Consider the following 19,231-nt stretch of genomic DNA (forward strand, 5'->3'; position numbering starts at 1 on the left):
TTGCTGGGGTAATAACCATTAATAATTTTTGATATTTTACTTAGAAATCAATTAAGAAATCAGTAAATGAAATTAAAATACCTACCTAGAAATAATATAAATTTATCGTCTGTAAGTGGGCTACCCACAGTTTGATAATGCCTTCAGAGGGCGAAACAGCTGTCACGCGTAATAATAATTACACAGCAGAACTTGTTTAAAAATAAACTGTTTTTATAAACCCAATAATAATATTATTGTATATATAAAAAATAAAAAAATAAAATGGAGTTCTACAAATTAAACTTAATAACAATAAATAAATGTTTTAAAGATTTTAAAATTATATACATATCAGTGAAATGACAATGATGCATGAAAACTAGTTAATTATTCACGGACAGTCAGTTTTCCGAATGTAGAACAACATAATTTTATAAACTGTAAAAAAATTAGACTGCATGATTTTAAAATGTAGAAATATGATGATTTTAAAGGTTTTTATTAATCTAATAGAAAGGAAAATCTATAATATGAAAGAGTTACTTCATTAAATGTTTTTACAGATATCAAGCATTTTTCTACGCACAATATTTTCATTTTATAATATAATATTTTTATCATTAATTTATGATAGTTGTTTTAACACTCGAATATAATTTATGGAAATGAATATAATACAAAGGTCTTAAAAATATTTTCAGGTTTAGTTTGGTGTTATTTTCAAATAATTTAATGAAAAATATCAACGATTGCTGTTAAATTTAAATATTTAAATTAATTTATATTATCAATGTATCTAATATTAAGGAGTTTGTTTTATAATTATATGATTTTTTAATTACTTAAGATATTATCTACAGAATTTTTATGATAATTCTTCTGTTTAATATAAATTTGAATTTAAATTTTAACGCGATAAAACATAATATTGGCACAATATTTCTTAAAAATATGAATTTTATACAATTTTGGGAAGATACCTACACGATTGGGTACATGAAGATGACGTCAATATAATAATACTTATTTCTCACTCTATCTCACAGGGGCCCTGCCCGGAACAAATATGCATATTTTTTTTGTGTTGGAAAATAAATTAAAAAAATATTTCAATAATTATAAAATATACATACCAAGAGAATTATTGTATATATGCATTATCTTTCTATAAACATGTGGAAATTATTATCCATTCTTATAATCTTAGTTTGAAGGGAAAATATGATTTAAAATATGAGGTTTAACCCTTGCCGGTTCAATGGTGCGCACTGCGAGACCGAGAGTTTCAGTATTTTGAAACAATCTTTTTTTCAGAAAGGGCGACAGGAAAACTTATCTTTCTCTTAAAAAGTATTTTTTAACAGTTTTTGCAAATAGACGGACTTGATTTGTCTATTTTTCATTTCCACACACTTTTTTGTTGCCATTTAAAAAACCACATTGGACTTCCTTTTGAATAAATATCGCGAGAAACTAATTCGTTACCAGCATTCATTTGATATTTTGGCCACAAATCTAAATTTAAGTTTTGTATGAAAAAAGGTCGCGCAGCCGTATCTCACGTCACGGACACATCGAAACGAAATCGTTCACTCATAATTTTTTTTCTTCTTCATTCGTATTTACATTACTTGCCCTGTATCATCTCTTAAGTTACAAAACTATTTAGTTAAGTAGTAAATTTTAAGTGAACAACCAATAAACCCGAAGTCCTAGTCTTCAACAAGGAATTCCAGTCATTTAAAAAAATTGAAAATGTTCACCTTCTAACTTAAATACCAATATTTTATTTTTTTACAAATGTCAATTTCATAGTTAAAATAATTTTCAAAGTTTGCATTTTTCAAAACTCGCCAAAACGATAGAAATCTGACGGAGTACGTATGACGTCATACGTACCTCGATTTTGTCGGTTAACAGTCAAGTCAATCAACCCGTGAAATGCTGTTTGAACCCGCTGACAAAACACAGGGAATTTGAGAGTCTCGTGATTTTAATCGTTCTAAGTGAAGATTTATTAATTCTACGTGTAAATATATATAATAAATCGTATATATTCATAATCAGCATTTGTTGATCTACGTATGTGAATATAAGCCATAATATTATTCGCTCAAGTTCGTTATTACGGCAAATTTCATAATATAAATAAAAATAAATATATTTATGTAAATGGAAATAAAATGTGACCCATAATTAATATTTATAATATTTTTTCTTCCTTCCTGTGCGCATATAAACTGAATGTAGCATGATTGTTTGGTTTGACGAAAGATTCGATAGTAAAGAGATGTTGTTGATTGTAAGTTAAACGCTGGAGGTGACTTGATGGCTGCTGGTGTCAGAGTTGAGGGTCAGATTGGAGGCTCTCAAGGAATGAGGGAGTGACGGGGCGGCGAAGAAATCCTGGAATAAATACAGTAAATTAAAATAGGGAACCACTAATTGATCAAAATGCAACGGGCAACATTGAACCTTATAATGGACCGACATGATTACAGATTTTCTAGGCCAAACGTATTATTGTGGTTTTTTTTTTGGGGTACAATGCCGAGTTACGCTACCTTCGTATTTAGTCCATCATCAGGGCAGATGTGTAAAACGTTCGCGCTACTTATAACAGCCATTTATGTCGTACTATAAATATATTATACTTTATCTTTTACCAGTAACAACCCGACTGTGTTTTGGAAAAACCCTTTAAGCCACAAAATGAAAAATTTACAGCTTTACAGGAGACGAAAGAATCTAATGTTTACGGATTCGTAAAACTAAGTAAAAAGTTGGTTTTACTCATTAAGGTATTACAAATAAAATATAAAATAATAATAAATCTTTAAGGTTATTTGTAATTATATTTTTGGTAGTGGTTTCAAAATTTGAATGTAAAATATAGCAATTCTATTTATAATTATTAGAAATTTTAGGGTTGAATAATTTTATTATTTTTTAATGATAAACTTGACGTTTATAAGACAAGGTTTTATGCATAGCATAAAGGATAACAAATAATTATAAGCAATAATTAGTCATCCGAAAGATTACTCGGGAGATATTTTCAATTTGTATTAGTATTTCGGATGACTAATATTGCTTATAATTATTTGTTGAATAATTTTATTTGGGATTTTCTCAAAACATAAAAAAATAAGACTTTTTCTACATGAAATCACTAAATTTGAAATTCCCAAAAATGTGGGTTGAAGGTTTTTACCACAACATAGTCGAAACTAAACACTAAACATTACCTACCTGCAGATCATGATGTGTAGGTGGTCTTGCAGGTACGGACAGCAGAGCTCGAGAGGGAGATTGGCAGGCCGCACAGCCCCGAGACAGCGAGGAGCAGTTTTTCCGCTTCATCATGTCCGCCACGCATCTGCACAGGTGAACAGAACAACTGTGAGTTATGGATTTGAGAATGCAATAAGCACAGGCTACTGACCTAAAAAGTATTGAAAGACGCGAGGGCTTAAATTAATGCAAGGAGAAACGGCCCAGGCAATAGATATCAAATTGCTAGTGCCAAACTGGTTATCAAACTGCATCACTGCATTAACACCAGAAATATTTGCAATATTTTGTTAATATCTCAAAGCAAAATAAAATATTGAAAATTATATTTGAAATAATTGACAGGCATCTACAATGTTAACGTTCTACTTAGGAATTTTCATGGACAGTATTGAAATGCGTTCAAAATTTCTGAAACCTATCTCTATACACTGTACATTGCAGTGCAACTGAAGGTAGTCGTTATTTCACTGAACTGCTATTGTAGTTGGTCGCATCCTAAGAGTTTACTAATGTATTAGATACAATTAACTGACGTATTTCCCATTAAAGCGATGCACTACGTCGTGTAATATTTTAAATTGAGCCGCTATCAATAACAACCCTTACGTAGATGGCGATAAGGTTTAAATTCCCGCTCAACACTATCCGCCTGTTTTGATTTATGCAAGAAAAAAACCTGGCCAACAAGTGCCCATTATTTTATTTTGTAGATGTTCAGGAATAAATATTCTCTTTTTTTCGATCATTTAATAAATTACTTAATTTTCCACATTATACAATAAAATCATAACCGAAAATGGATTCGTAAGTAGGAGATTTTCAACTTTATAACAGTTTTCATAGGCCTTTACATTATTTTGTTCTGGGATTATAAAAATACTTATCTAAAAATAATCGATTATTTAAAAGACCAAGATGTATACTACTCGCAGTATTTAATTAAAGCAACTGAAACATTTCTAGGCGACCAAATTTTCAAACCAAAAACACATGATTTTTCATTACTACGTATGGCATTGCCTTAACATTTTACTTTTTCATGGTTTTCGCGAAACATATTTTATATTTTAAAAATTACTGTTTGTTAACACATTTTCGCAAACACCTCACCAAGAAAACCTGTGCCGAGACACTGTGTGAGGTGTTCGCAAAATACTGCAATATATTATGAATCATTTACAGTACCTATACATCATCATTCTTACACCTTATCAACCCGTTTTTTGCCTTCCTATATTATTAATTTAATCAATTCAAAACATCAGGTATAGTATCAAAAACACGTGGACACCTCAGCGCAAGTTCTGGAAGTGAGGTGTTCACAAAACACTATAATAATATTTATGTTAATCTTTTAATCAGTCTTACTTTACATTTTATGATATTATACACAATCATTGAGTTATACATAAATTGAGTCTTCATTCCTTGCAATATCATTGTGAAATATAAATAAATATAAGGGAGGTGTGGCGGCTGTCGATGTCGCCCGAATCCTTCCGACCGCAAACGAACTCCACTACTGATTATGGTAAAACCATACTTACAGTTGACTGTTATATTGCGGTATTGCTTTCCCTATATTTTCCAGTACGACTTGTACAATATCTCAACGTGCATGTCGGCATTTTGAAGTTATCGCCGGAGACCTGTACCCGGCGAGCGCTTGTAACCGACCGATGCCCGATATATCTAACATCGAACAATGATCCGATATGAGTGGCACATACTTTTCACGCCAAAGCTAACTCTATGTATATATTCCATTGTACACAATCTATTTATAAAAATACTGAAAATTTAAGATTAAAATTGAAATAATTGAACTGTAAAATATTTCTTCTCATTTTCGACTAGGTTGGGTATCAAACTATCCAAACGGGACCACCCGTTCAGAACTGTTTTTTTCCATAACTATGGCCATCTTGCAGATTCTGACTGGTTCGTTTTGAACCTAGCCTTCTGTTTGTATCAGGGTTGTCACCTGGCGTGCAGGATATGCGAGCACGGTAGCGCTTCAAGTGCCGCGGGCGTGGTGCCCAGAGGGCCTCCGCACTGCGGGCACGCCGGGTGCGGCGCGCAGCTGTCCGCCAGCCCTTCCTGTTGCGCGCGCGCCTCCTCGTCTCCCAGGCTGGAGTAGATGCCAGCCAGACGCTTGCGGACCGTCCTCACTAGCAGCTGGAAAGAGATAATTAATGTGTTAGCTTAGGTTAGGTTGAATATATAGAATGAATGTGTTAGGAACACTGTTAGTAGGGAAAAAGACAAGCCAAGAATTGAGTTGACGCACCAGCCTGCAGCATACTTGTTGGTCCTGGCCATGGATAAAAACACCTAACAGCTAACACACTAGATCTAATAGCGGAAAACGTGTGGGAAGCGACTAGCAAAAACAGGATAGCATGTCAACAACAGAAATCTTTAAGCAGTTCGATATTCCAAGTATACAAAAAAATCTTTGCCAAAAATATTCTGGTTCAACATCTCAAAAAGAGGCAAGCACCTCACACAATCACAAAACCAGATCAACGAAAATAGACAAGCTAAATATATCTGTAAGTGTATTTTGTAATTTTGAGCTTGAAATTACTTAACAAACCGGGGACTACTTCAACTCCATCATTCATATCTTGGTTTAGGAATTTTCGGGAAAAACAGCTGACTAGTATTTTGAAAACATCGTCATAGAAGTTACTGAAAAAAATTCTACCCAAAACATGAGGTGAAAACACAGATATCATTGAAAATCCTCTGTCCAAAACATAGTGTACAGTAACATGGCATTAATATAGCGTCATTTCACTTCAAGTGCGCTTAACTATAACAAACTTACAAACGGTAATTTAGTATTAGTGGTCATGTTCTTAAAATTATTCCTACCCAATACAGATCTAATATTATAACACTAAATATACTGTTTATACAAAGTGATGACAAAACAAAGAATAACAATAACAGCAGGACAGGACAAAACAAGAATATTAAAACTAAAAACATAATATAAAGCAGGAGGCAGTTTGTGCTATGAGAATCTTCTGAGCAGACATTTTAAAAGGTATAAGGAGGCAACAGAAACCAAACAATTACCGGAAGTTTTAGAATATGGCTTATTATAAAATATCGAAAAGAAGTTATGATTTATGAATGGTAAGATTTTTTAAATAATTTAGTTTTTAAAGCCCGTTTAAATTCAGTCAAATTCTGGAGATTAGTAAGAGCTGAGGGACGTCTTTTCCAAATGAGAGGGCCTGTTACACGAAAACAGTAAACATTTTCCTAAACATAAGAAACATATATAAAATAAAACAATATATTTTGCACTCTGCCAATCAATAATAGAATATGGAATTATTGCTTGGGGAGGAGCAACAAACTCGGCTATCAATTACATAGAAACCGCACAGAAAACGATCTTAAAGGTAATACTAAAAAAACATAGACTGACTGATACAGACCAAATATTCAACAGCTGTACTAGACTACTAACACTAATCGACCAGTTAGACAAGCGTACAAAGAAAACATAAAAACTCCGACATTAAATTCATGCTTTGGACAAAGACACTACCAATACCATGCTAAAAAAGCTTTCAACAGTGTAAAACTTGAAATTAAAATTGAGGAAAATAAAAATAAATTCACACACAAAATTACAAAATGGATTAAAGAACAAAAAAGACAATATTACCAAAATGTCATAGCTTAAAATAAAAATAAAACCTACACGTAACACACAAAACCAATATAAACACATATCACTCACAAACACACAAGATCATATTTTAAATGTATTATTTTCTCTTTAAATGTATTATGTAGATTATATTTTCATATTATAAAATGAAGGCCTCAGCACGGGCAAGCCACCCAGTGAGGCCAACATTACTGGAAACTTTGAAATATAAAAAAATATTGTACCAAATAAAAAAAATAAAAAAAGAGATGTTAAATTATGAATTACTCTTGATCATTATCCTCCTTCTTTAGCTCTCTTTTAGACAGCATTACAGTGTGCATAATCAGGACAGATACTAAATAAGTACTATATTATAAATCTTAAAGTAGCATTGCACCAGTTAGTCATCGTGATACCATGCCTCCAGGTAAAATTATTATGTAGATTTGATTTTTGAGGTTGAATGTGAATATTAACTAGGACGAATGTATCTAGGTATCAAGGAGCATCTCCGTACTACTTGATGGATATAGTCCACATTGTCTGAAGAGCGCCAGTTAAAGTATTTTGATATAAAAAAGAAATGGAGAAAATATCTAAAAGAATTAAGAAAATCAAAAATTGAACAAACCTTTGCTCCAACCGATGTAGCAACTTCTAAAAGTCTGGTGTTGAATTCCAATGGCCGACAATTGCATATTTTTTGTTGTAACCTGAAACCAAATAGAGTTTCTAAATTATAGAAAATTTAAGCAAATTGAGACAACAATTATCGCCACCTAATATGAATATTGTATTTATTTTGTACAACATAGTACAAGTTTTCAAATTATAACAGTATGCTTAATAATTGTTTTGTTGTCCTAATTATTCTATACTCCATAGGGTGAGTTCCAGGAGCTCGGGTTTATGGGAGGAGTTATAGTATATACAAAAAGAAAATAATGCTCAAAAGGCGATGTGTAAATAATATTCAAAGTCTTATTAAATAACCACAAACATAAATCAATCTTCAAATTATCTACAAACATAATTCAATATATATACGATTTTTAAAAATTAGTATTATAACAATAGCCAAAGTTTTTTTAAAATACTAGATAGTACAGATTGAGTATACGTATATTAAGGGTACAATATATCAATATCCAATTTCAGGGAGTTAATTTGATTTTTGAATTGTTCACATTTCAAAGTTTCGGTTACCTTAATTTTGTTTTTGGACAATGATATATTGTATTATTTCACAATCTAAATATAAGTAGTGGTGCTGAGCCGTGGTCGTTCTTAGCATTGAGATGGCTATTTGGCCCGTTGTTTTGAATCTATTACTAGTTATCAAAAGGGTAAATTTTATTGACGAAATATTCTTCATAAATTTGAAATAAGGCAATTCTTTTATACAATTCTGTGATAGTTGATAAATTAAATTCCCAAAATATCTCTAAAGTTAATTAATAAAAATAACTATGAGAATTATATTCCAAGAAGAACTGGAATTGTATGGATTCTAAATGATAATGATAAAAATAAAATAAAAACTGTTTAAACAAATACACATTTACCTAAGGGCTTCAAGACATCTTGCAGCTCCGTCCATGGCTTCCATCTGAGCCAATCTATCTCCCATCGCCTGTCCTGCTCCCATTGCTACTTCGTATTGCCTGATAATGAGAAATATTATTATTATTTGATATTAACAGATCTGATAACCTTCAAGAAGGGTAACCAAAGTTGTGTAAAAAAACTACAAGTCCAAAATTCGCATATTCAACATTTTTTTAAAGGTAAATATATTATCAACTGTATGCTGCTCTTGCCTGGCTTGAATACGAATCAATATGGTTTAAATAGTGGTAAATTTACAATCCTCAAATCTTTTAACGATCACAGAGTACTTGCAGGATAACTTGGATAAGAAAATACAAGTGGACATTATCTATACCGACTACAGAACAGCGTTCGACAAGATTGTTCATTCAACCTTCTTCAACAAGCTTTCAAAGATAGGTATTCACGGCAATCTTTATCGTTCATTTTATTCGTATGTCTCCTACTACAGTCCAATAGTAGTGGTGGTTGGATATAATTCCGACACCGTTGCTATCACATGTGGAATACCCCAAGGAAGCTTGTTGGGACCCTTATTATTAAACATTTATATCAATTATCAAATGGGCTAACTTCAGTATCCTGCAGTAACCTGTCTGTCCTTCGAAAGATCTGTAGATTGTTTTCTTACCTCAGAGCTTTTCCAATATCACATTTCCTCCTGTAGATGTCTCCGGTTATGCGTACTGCCCTGGCATAGCTTCCTTGGTCCCCAGCTACTGATGATAGCCGCATCGCTTCCTGAAAATACGTATAAACCGATAAACTTATTTGAAAAAAAACCTCTCCCGTTTTCTACGCCATTTAATGATCTACAAAAACTTCAATTGAATTTCGGGTTCTGTAAAAGTCCTATTCAAGTTCTTTTATAATATCATTATAGTCAAGTTGCTTGACAGAAATGAAATAAAAAGAGAATTTAAAAAAAATCTTTCACAGAACTTAAAAATGAACGTTGAAATTGGATGAATTGTTCAAATTCTCCAAACAACCCGTTCTAAGACATTTTGATCAGCGTTCATCGACAATATCATATATTTAAAAATTATACAGATGTTATCACAGACTATACTCGTCAGGTATAATTTTAAATATATTTTAAATTAATGTAAAATAAATAAATTCTTGAATCTATAAATCATTGCCATAAGATATCTCTTTTTAGATGGACGAAGTTTGTAGAAATATCTATTTCTTCTCGGTTAATTGTATTTATGGATTAGTCTATCCATAATCGCAAAATCGTTAGAGAGATCAGAGTATTCTGTCAAATCTGTGAATCTTCGGAATTCTATCACCTCTTATACCAGAATATCCAGTACGTCCTTATAATATTAATATTTCATCCAAGTGCAGATCCATAGACATATGAATATTAGTAGACCTGCCCTAAGTGATTAAAAGCGTATTATCCCCACTCCCCATACCGGTTCCATTGGAGCCGGCTGTGCTTGCGTATGACCTCAAGTGAAATTTGAAAACGTGACGTCATCATTCTTGTGCGAACTATGGTCGAGGCATCATCGGTTCATTTTACGAAATAACACGGCAAAATGTTGACTTGTGCTATGAAAACTTGTAAAAATAGATGTGAAAAAGAGAATAAACCCAATTGTCGTATTACATTCCATATATAAGCATTATTTTATTTTATTTTAAGCATATTCACATCGTATAATATGGATCAGTTGTAGAAACATAATATACTATCACATCGAGAAACGTCTGGACGCGAAACACAAAGCTGGTTGGTTGCTGGGAAGTAAATTATGAACATTTATAAAAGTGTCTTAACTAAATACTTAATATTCGACTCTGAAAATAGATCCGAATTTTTTTGCCGAATTTGGACTTCGCAAATTTGTTCATAACGTGGCGAGTAATTTGCGCTCCCATGTAAAAATGTCTATTAATTCAAAAGCAGATTTTACTTTTAAGAAGTAAATGGTGATATTATAATGCGAGATGCCTATTTACTGTCAGATTGATTTATTGACGAATCACAGTCAGCTTCACCCCCTTCGTTCTTCAACAGTTGATTTTACCCCTCGCCATTATCTTCTCGTCTATTAATTCCTATGTCTGTGTGCAGATCAATACAATAGAAAAACAAAATTACTTCAAGAAAAGCATAAAAATACGATATTGAATTGAATCATGGACAAAATTTTGTATTTTTTTATTTTTTATTTACCAATATAAAGTTTTATTACATACATTTTTCGACATCTGTCTCACTAGGGTACACCTGTGTTGAGACAGACGTATTCAGGTACTTAAAGATTACTTACAAAGGGGCTATAATAAAATTATTGAATATATTATTTTATTTTGTACGTGAATTGTTGTTACTGTTTACGTGTAATTTGGTTTACATATGTTTGTGATAGTGGGACGCCCAATACTTGTTATCCATTTCTTTATTTCATGTTTGAATTTGCTCATTGACTCTGTTCGTCTAATAGTGGCTTGTAGTAGATTGTATAGTTTGCAAGCTATGTATTTGAAATGTCTTTGCCCAAAGGTGGTTTTAGCAAAAAGAGTTTGGAGAAGTTCTTTGTTTTTGGCTCGGGTATTGTGTATCGTTTGAGTTGGTTTGTTTAGTGTTTTGCTGTTTTGATGTAAATAAATCAAGATGGATCTTGCAAAGAGCTGTTTTATGTCCATAACGTTGATAGTATTGAAGATAGTATCAGTGCTGATAGAAAGAGGAAGTTTGAGAATTATTATTATGATTAATTTTTGTGCTTTATTTGTATGCATTTCTCGAAACAATTGAGTTTTTAACGAACAAAACTATTTATACACATTCATATTGTGTATGTACGGGCGAGCTTACAAAGAGCGTATTTTAATAAAATAAATAAATTAAAGCCATCTATGAACACGTAAAATAGAACGAGCGTCACGTATTGGTTTGAATCACCGATACAATATTGCATTCAGATATAAAACTTTTTATTCTAAAATAATTAAATTAGCTCCATCGATGAACGAGCAGTTTATGAATAATTTTAAGTTTAGCATTTAAATTTATGAAAGAAAGCCAAGTCGCACAACTCGCGCCGCTAGGAAGCGCTACCGTAGCATACTGCCATCAGATTGTGTGGGAAATGTCAGAAGTTGGAGGTAGAAACTCACGGTGCAGTAATCGTGCGCGTCCCCCAGTTCGCCCTGCCTCCTTAGCGAGGCGGCCATCTGCAGCAGCGCGGCGCGGTGGTGGCGCGTGTTCAGGTCGCCCGGCTGCAGAGAGCGCGACAGGTCGTAGGCGCGGGCTGCGTGCAGTGCGCCACGCTCCGAGTCCAGCAGGCGACCAAATACCTCGGAAAGGCCAACGTATACCTGGAAACAGAAACATATTTTTTCAGTATATTCGGGAGACATTTAAAAAATGACATGTTACAGGGTTGCATGAACCAGTGAAGTTTCCACATAAAATCAATTATATTTATAGAAAAAGAAAATCTAAAAAATAGATAAGTGTACAGATTAGATATAAGTAAAATTGAACTGTCAAAAATAATACAAACATCATAAAATAATGTTAAATGATCAAAGATAAACAAAATAAAGAAGAAAAAACAGTATAATGAAAATGAGAAAAATAACTTATGGATTTTATACACAGCAGGGGTACAAGGTTAGTAATTGATGTTAATAATAAATCTTTCGATTTATTTTTTCTAATATACATTTAATAAATTGACCCGAGGATAAATGGAAGATATCAGCGTCTGAAAAGATGTTTTTCTATTTTATGCACGACCTTTTGAAAAGGTGGTGTGTAATTAGTTTTTGAGTGTGGGTTGTGCAATAGTTAGTTTAATACTGGACAGTTGAAATTGATGTCTTCTAGAAGGTAGTCATTCTCAACAGCTTTGTAGATAATTTTGTGTTGATAATTTATATTGAATGTTTATGTTTTTCGGGTATTCGAAAGTGCTTAAAATCCAACAGCCTTACTAAAAAAACATAGAAAGTAAAGTCAGAACAGTCAAAAACTTGAGGTATTTCCATGGTGTTTATTTGGTTGAAACAGTTTTAAACCTGCCTCGAAGCCGGCGTTGAACGGGTGTGTAAGAATCTAATTAATAAGACGGAAATTATTTTATTATGTAAAACTTGGTTAATAAGTATTCAACAGAGGAGAACGAACCGGAGCATCTCTCGCAGTTGATGTACAAAGACTGACGAGCGTGTGACAAGGCATACCTGCAGTAGAAGTGCATTATCCTGCGTGCTCTGCGCTGTCTTGTGCGCGCGCTGGAAGCTGTCCACCGCCTTATTGAAGGCTCCTAGCTCCAGGGAGACAGAGCCCACCGTCAGGTGCACGTAACCCATGGTAGAACAGCCCTCGCAGTCGTTATACAGAGACTGACGAGCGTATGACAAGGCTCTGGAAAAGAGAGAAAGAGATTTTAGTTGATCCTTATAAATAAATTCTCAACGGGTAAGTCTTGAGATGATATTGAAAGTATGAGTATAAAAAACCTCCCAGTGTTTTCTTCAGTAGAGAAAGGTGCCTGATATTTAGGAAACCTGTTGGGCTGAAGGGGGCTGTCCACTTTGGGTTCTGAATGCTCCATCAATAAATTGCCGAGGGTCTCACTTTCTTTACCGATCAGTTGGATCAATCGGAATCCCTCAGAGGTCAAATGATATTTTGATAATAATTTGTCCAGCATTTTCACCCTAACATTAGATCCTTTTTCTTTAGACAACTAGTAGTAAAAAAGCAACCAACGTGATTTTTAAAAATAAACTATAAGAGTTGTCTTCCGTTATAGTACAGTAACCTTATCGCCTGAAAGGGGGGCTTAATTTTGGTCTAAAAAATAATCCAAATTTTCGACATTCAACATTGCCAAAATTCCAAAAATCTCTACCTTTTTGGATTTTGACAATTTTAACCTTGAAGGACTAGTTCCTGATCATATCAAACTTTTATTTTTTCAAAGTAGACTAAATTTTTTACAATATGAGTTCAAAACTGTTTCTATAGACCCAGTATTTTCGATAAAATAGCTTTTCAAAATTTATCAATTTTTTCGAACTTGGAAATTTTTTGTAATATTTTGTAGTCGCTGTAAGAACTATTGCTGTTGATAGAGTTTTCCAACCTTCTAACACTGTTTCACTGGTTATGCGTCCTAAAACAGTTGGATAAAGAATTATTAGAGATATACTATGGAAAAGGAATGACAATATTATATTTAAAAAAGCGACAAAACAAACCTCTCCAAGCCGCCCAAAGTCTGGTGTGCTCTAGCCAGGTTTAAATAGGCTTCAGCTCTCATGGGCGGAGAGTCCAACTCCTCAGATATACCCAGTTGGCGGTGCGCGAACTCCAATGATTCTCTGTAATCAACATACATAATATAATTATCTTATTATTTTTTAATATTCTTTCTTTGCAGAGTTCCCATTGCTTTAACAAGGCATCTCCGACAATCTCTCCCTGTTTCCATTCAAATCTGGCTTAAGTCTGGCATAATCCCTCCTAGCGATTTTATAAAACTCTGATAGAGTCTAGAATTTTTAAAAATTGTCTTTCCCTCGACACTACCAAAAGAGACTCTCAAAATAAGAAGCCAGTAACTATCGTAATTTATTTTTAGGGTTTTATGCCGTATTACGCTCTATCTTTATTTAGCTAACGTTACAGTATCTATCGTCAGAACACACGTCTGAATTGCTGTCACGAAAATAACTGTTTGATAGATAAATGAGTTGGACGTCACACGTCTGAATTGCTGTCACGAAAATAACTGTTTAATAGATAAATGAGTTGGACGTCACACGTCTGAATTGCTGTCACAAAAATAACTGTTTAATAGATAAATGAGTTGGACGTCACACGTCTGAATTGCTGTCACGAACATAACTGTTTAATAGATAAATGAATTGGACGTCTGAATTGCTGTCACGAAAATAACTGTTTAATAGATAAATGAGTTGGACGTCACACGTCTGAATTGCTGTCACGAAAATAACTGTTTAATAGATAAATATAACATATGGATAAATGATTTCGACACACTCCAACAAAATGACATTTCCAAAAGTAAGCTGAAAAAGGGATTACAAACATTTTTGGTGTTCGGGCATATGGATGATTGTTATCTTTACTAGTTTACACCTTACCTAGCATCCATACCCATTCTATTATCATTGTCACCAGGAAAGGGGAAGAACCAAAACAGTACCTTTTCTACTGCGCAACCGATCATAGGTTGCTAGTTCAATTCCGGGTAACGTGCAATTCGTCGTGGAGTTTTATTGCTGGCAGAGAAGACACCAAATACAGGGTTCTATCGTCATAGTTAGAAAATATTGCTTGTGAAATTATGGAAGACGTAGCTAGCGGTGCAATTCAACCAATGATGCCTAGGTGTAAACCCAACACATTTACCCACTCAGCTACTAACCGATCTCGGTATTGAATAGTGTTGTCACCTGTATTTGCCGAAGTCCATATAGGCCTGATAAAGATACCCTAGCAGTTGGAACTTGTCCCCCCGCTGCCGGACGCTCTTCAGCGCGGAGAGCCAGGTCTTCACGGCTGCCTGCTGCTTGTGGGCCGCGTAAAGTTTCACCCCGCGCTCGATCTGAAACATTGCAACAAATATTGGCTGTCTTTTTGCTTAAGTGATGAAAGGAAACCCTTAAAATTCCCACCCTAAATTTTTCGTATGTTTCTTTAAACATGGTAATGTTATTCATATATTTATTATGATCGCTCTTTTCGTGTAACAGGCCCGCTAATTTGGAATAAACTTCTCTCATCTTTTTCTAATCTACAGAAACGGGCTTTAAAAACCTGGCTTACCATTCATAAATCTTAACTTCTTTTCAATATTTCAAAACAAGCCATTGTATCTTTTTTAAATGTCTACCCAGAAGATTCTCATTTCTGAGCACAAACTGCCTCCCATTTTATATTATGTTTTAGTTTTAATGTTATTGTTTTGTCCTGTCCTGCTGTTATTGTTCTTCTTTGTTTTGTAATAGTTCTGTATAAACTGTATATTTAGTGTTATATTATTAGATCTGTATAGGGTAAGGCACACTGTGGGAATAATTTTTAGAACATGACCACATATACTAAATTACCGTTTTTAAGTTTGTTATAGTAAAACGCGCTTGAAGTGAAATATCTTCTGTCGTTTTTACTGCCCATGTACATTTGTAACATAATTTTAGAACCCATACTTCTCCGTCAGCGTTCTCAACAGTAAAGGACATGCATTTAAATCGCTAATAATCTCGTGAAATCGTTAAAATTAACCGCACACGCTCTGCCAATGTGTGAATGTTGTAGCGCTAACATTGTTAATTCGATTTCCTAAAATAATTTATTCCAGACGCATGTTAAGAATGGTGCAAAATGCACTTGCCGTCACGAAATGCTCATCTCACCGTTTCGGTGGGCCAAGCTGCAACGCACAATGCACTTAACAGGGCTCCGCCTCTGGTGAGGAGGAAGTGGATGATCGTCGATGACTTACATACGACCTCTCTCTGGGACTAGTTTATTTTTGGTTTGTTTACCCTTCTCTTGGCGATGTAGCGGCCCAGGCGGTGGCGGCAGGCCCCAAAGCAGTCGAGCAGGCCAGCCCCGGGCAGGCGGCGCGGCAAGGGGGCCCCGAAGCGCGCCCCGCACTCGATGGGAGGGGCCCCCGCGGCCCCGCCGTTGGGCACACCTGAGAACTCCTCCGAGAAGGGGTAGAAGTCTACAAATAAGTGTTATTAGAATTAGTTATACTGGCATATTATAATAATTATTGCAGTTGAAAAGTGTTATTTTTTATAATATATGTACTTCGATATTTTATTATTTTCGAGTAAATTTTATAGGCCCAAATCGAATTAACTGTACCTACTAATTTTCACTGTGTTATAGTATATTATTTGGGCCATTATTTTGACCTGATTTACATTTCCAAGTTATATTTTGTCATTTTGACAACTTACACGTATCATAAAAAAAATTTAATCAGTGAAATTTATTTATATTTTTATCAATATTTATATATTTTCATTTCTACATAGTGTGTAAGTAAGTATATTGTAGTTATTACAATATGTAATTTAGTTACGACTACCATGATACGGGCATGAGACTAATGTGGTAAAAAAATTAATGCAAAAAAGGTTTAAATATTTATATTTTTAGTTTAAACTTTCTAAAATAGTTAATAAATTAACTTTTCGTCTAACTGATGTGTTTTTATTTTGAAATCCCCGAGACGCTGAGGCTGCAGCTGGCTGGTTAACGCTGACTCGGCACATTTATTTTTTATTTGTATGTGAAATGATTGTGTAGCATTCGGCTTACAAAAGGTAAATAGCACAAAACTACCAGAGAGAGTACATATTATTATATCTCTTTAGAGGAACGGCTGCTCCTTTTTCATACAAATCTTAATTTTGGATTTGAAGCCAAAATTCTTGACAAAACTGAATATTTTTTTATTCAAAACGTGCAATAAATATCTAGTACGGATAAATGCTACTTTGTTGATTATTATAAGTTCCTCTTATGTTTTGTATAAAGAAAGCCGCGCAGCCATTCCTCTTAAGTTTGGTATGAAGAACGTTTCGCAGCCCCTCTTAAGTTTTGTATGAAGAAGGTTGTGCAGCCGTTCCTCATAAGTTTTGTATGAAGAAGGCTGCGCACCCGTTCCTCTTAAGTTTGTATGTAGAAGGTTATGAAGCCGTTCCTCTTAAGAATATTACGAATACGATTAGTTTGTATTTTTATTTCTAAAACTAAAAATAAAAGTGTAATAGTATGTGGTTGAATGTGGTCATACCTAGCAGTGGGGCATCGTACGTACCGGAACCTTCATCCAGCGGAAACCTCGTGTTGTCCGGCGAGCCTAGCAGCCGCGTGGCCGACAGCTGGTGCGATGGTACACCGCTGTAACAAAACCACGGCCATACATTCATCACGCAACATCATTATTATGTACGCAGTATATCTTAAAATTAAAAAAAAAGTTGAACATCTGTAGTAGGTAAATAAAAATTAGAATAAAGGTGTCAAAGTAAATGGTACCAATAATGTTTCTAGTGAAAGCTTAGTCATAAAATTGAATATATAATATCACTTTGACAGTTCAGCACTTGTTCAACAGCAGTTCAACAGTGGTTCAACAGAAGTTAAACAGCAGTTCAACAGCAGTTTAACAGCAGTTCAACATCAATTCAACAGAGTTTCATCAGCAATTCAACAGCAGTTCAACAGCAGTTGACCGGAGCTCAAAAATAATTCAACAGCAGTTCAACAGCAATTCAACAACAATTCAACAGCAGTTGACCGGAGCTCAACAACAGTTCAACAGTAGTTCAACGGCATTTCAACGGCAGTTCAACAACAGTTCAACGGCAGTTCAATAGTAGCTGACCAGAGCTCAACAACAGTTCAACAGCATTTCAACAGCAGTTCAACATCAGTTCAACAGTAGTTGACCGGAGCTCAACAACAGTTCAACAGTAGTTCAACGGCAGTTCAACGGCAGTTCAACAGCAGTTCAACAGCAGTTCAACAGCAGTTTAACAGGAATTCAACAAAAGTTCAAAAGCAAAGATAAAAAATCAACCCTTAAAAAACAGTTACTTATATAATACATCTATTTTATTAAACACATCTATTTGAAATTCACTTTTGTTTTCGTGAATGAATAGCAGAAAATAACCCACTTTCAACCCGACTATAAAATTAAAATAAATAAAAATACAGAAAATATCGATCGAGCTGAAACTCGGCAGATTGACTCGATTTTAATGAAAATGCCTTCTATTCAATCGGGATTTGGTTCAGCTGTTAGCGCGGTTAACTTCAGTCCCTGGGGAGCAAGTTTTAATCTTTACTCAAACCATTTTTATAGCACATCTATTAATTAAAATAGATGTATAATAAAAAAAGAACTTTGTTTTTTACGAGTTGATTTATTCGTTGCTCGGGGTTGTGAATAATTTTGAGTACAATTTTGATGTTTTGAATTATTTATATAAACATCGAATTTTCTCCACTTTCTATAAATATAATATGCATGTATTATATTATATTCCGAAAGAAATTTTCTAAAAGATATTGAAACCCCTATCAAAATCTGTTGCAATGTTTAGAAGAACTAAGCGCACAAAAAGATACATGCGGATAACGACATTATTTTATACTATTTAGAAATTTAGCTACCTTAGAGCTTTGAATCTAAATATTCACTCTTAAGTATAATTTGCAATCACTTATTTACGCGGTGACCCAAAACATGCAGATTATTCATTACTGATTACAAAAATATTTTTAACAATAAAATCACCCTCTACGTTTTTTTCAATGAGTTTATTGTTTTGTTAATTTTAACAGTTATTTTAAGGTAATTTTGTGACACAGTGTTAAGTCAAAATTTACGTTGAAATTCATGACATTTTAATTCATTAGTATTCAACACCATCGCTTTGCGATTTTTAATTAATTCCGCATTAATTAAACGCCCACTGAGGGAAAAGCGAAAATTTGCATAGAATACTTGATATTTCTGTCGCTAGTACCTTTGGCCCTTATTAAAGTTTTTTTGCTGAAAACTCAACACCTTTATAACATGTTTCGACTATTCATTGGTATTTGCTAAGGCCTAGCATTATTTTAAGTTAAAT

The 19,231-nt window shown here is 33.9% G+C and overlaps 1 protein-coding gene across 1 annotated transcript in view; it reads right to left on the reverse strand.

Moving 5' to 3' along the window:
* Positions 1 to 1,838: 1,838 nt before the first annotated feature.
* The window catches only part of LOC149410761 (43 kDa receptor-associated protein of the synapse), a 170,758-nt gene continuing 153,365 nt past the window's right edge, over positions 1,839 to 19,231 (reverse strand). Inside the window, exons 4-15 of the mRNA XM_089648335.1 lie at positions 17,407 to 17,489; positions 16,118 to 16,299; positions 15,023 to 15,174; positions 13,802 to 13,924; positions 12,779 to 12,962; positions 11,708 to 11,908; positions 9,198 to 9,307; positions 8,521 to 8,619; positions 7,587 to 7,668; positions 5,264 to 5,457; positions 3,235 to 3,361; positions 1,839 to 2,388 (exon numbers count right to left, since the gene is read on the reverse strand). Coding sequence (XP_089504461.1) covers positions 2,290 to 2,388; positions 3,235 to 3,361; positions 5,264 to 5,457; positions 7,587 to 7,668; positions 8,521 to 8,619; positions 9,198 to 9,307; positions 11,708 to 11,908; positions 12,779 to 12,962; positions 13,802 to 13,924; positions 15,023 to 15,174; positions 16,118 to 16,299; positions 17,407 to 17,489 — 1,636 coding nt within the window. The 3' untranslated portion in view covers positions 1,839 to 2,289. The remainder of the gene's footprint in view (positions 2,389 to 3,234; positions 3,362 to 5,263; positions 5,458 to 7,586; positions 7,669 to 8,520; positions 8,620 to 9,197; positions 9,308 to 11,707; positions 11,909 to 12,778; positions 12,963 to 13,801; positions 13,925 to 15,022; positions 15,175 to 16,117; positions 16,300 to 17,406; positions 17,490 to 19,231) is intronic.

The sequence above is a fragment of the Hesperophylax consimilis genome, chromosome 27 (genome assembly GCF_061612785.1).
Source record: "Hesperophylax consimilis isolate HC1 chromosome 27, BYU_Hcon_1.0, whole genome shotgun sequence".
Classification (NCBI taxonomy): domain Eukaryota; kingdom Metazoa; phylum Arthropoda; class Insecta; order Trichoptera; family Limnephilidae; genus Hesperophylax; species Hesperophylax consimilis.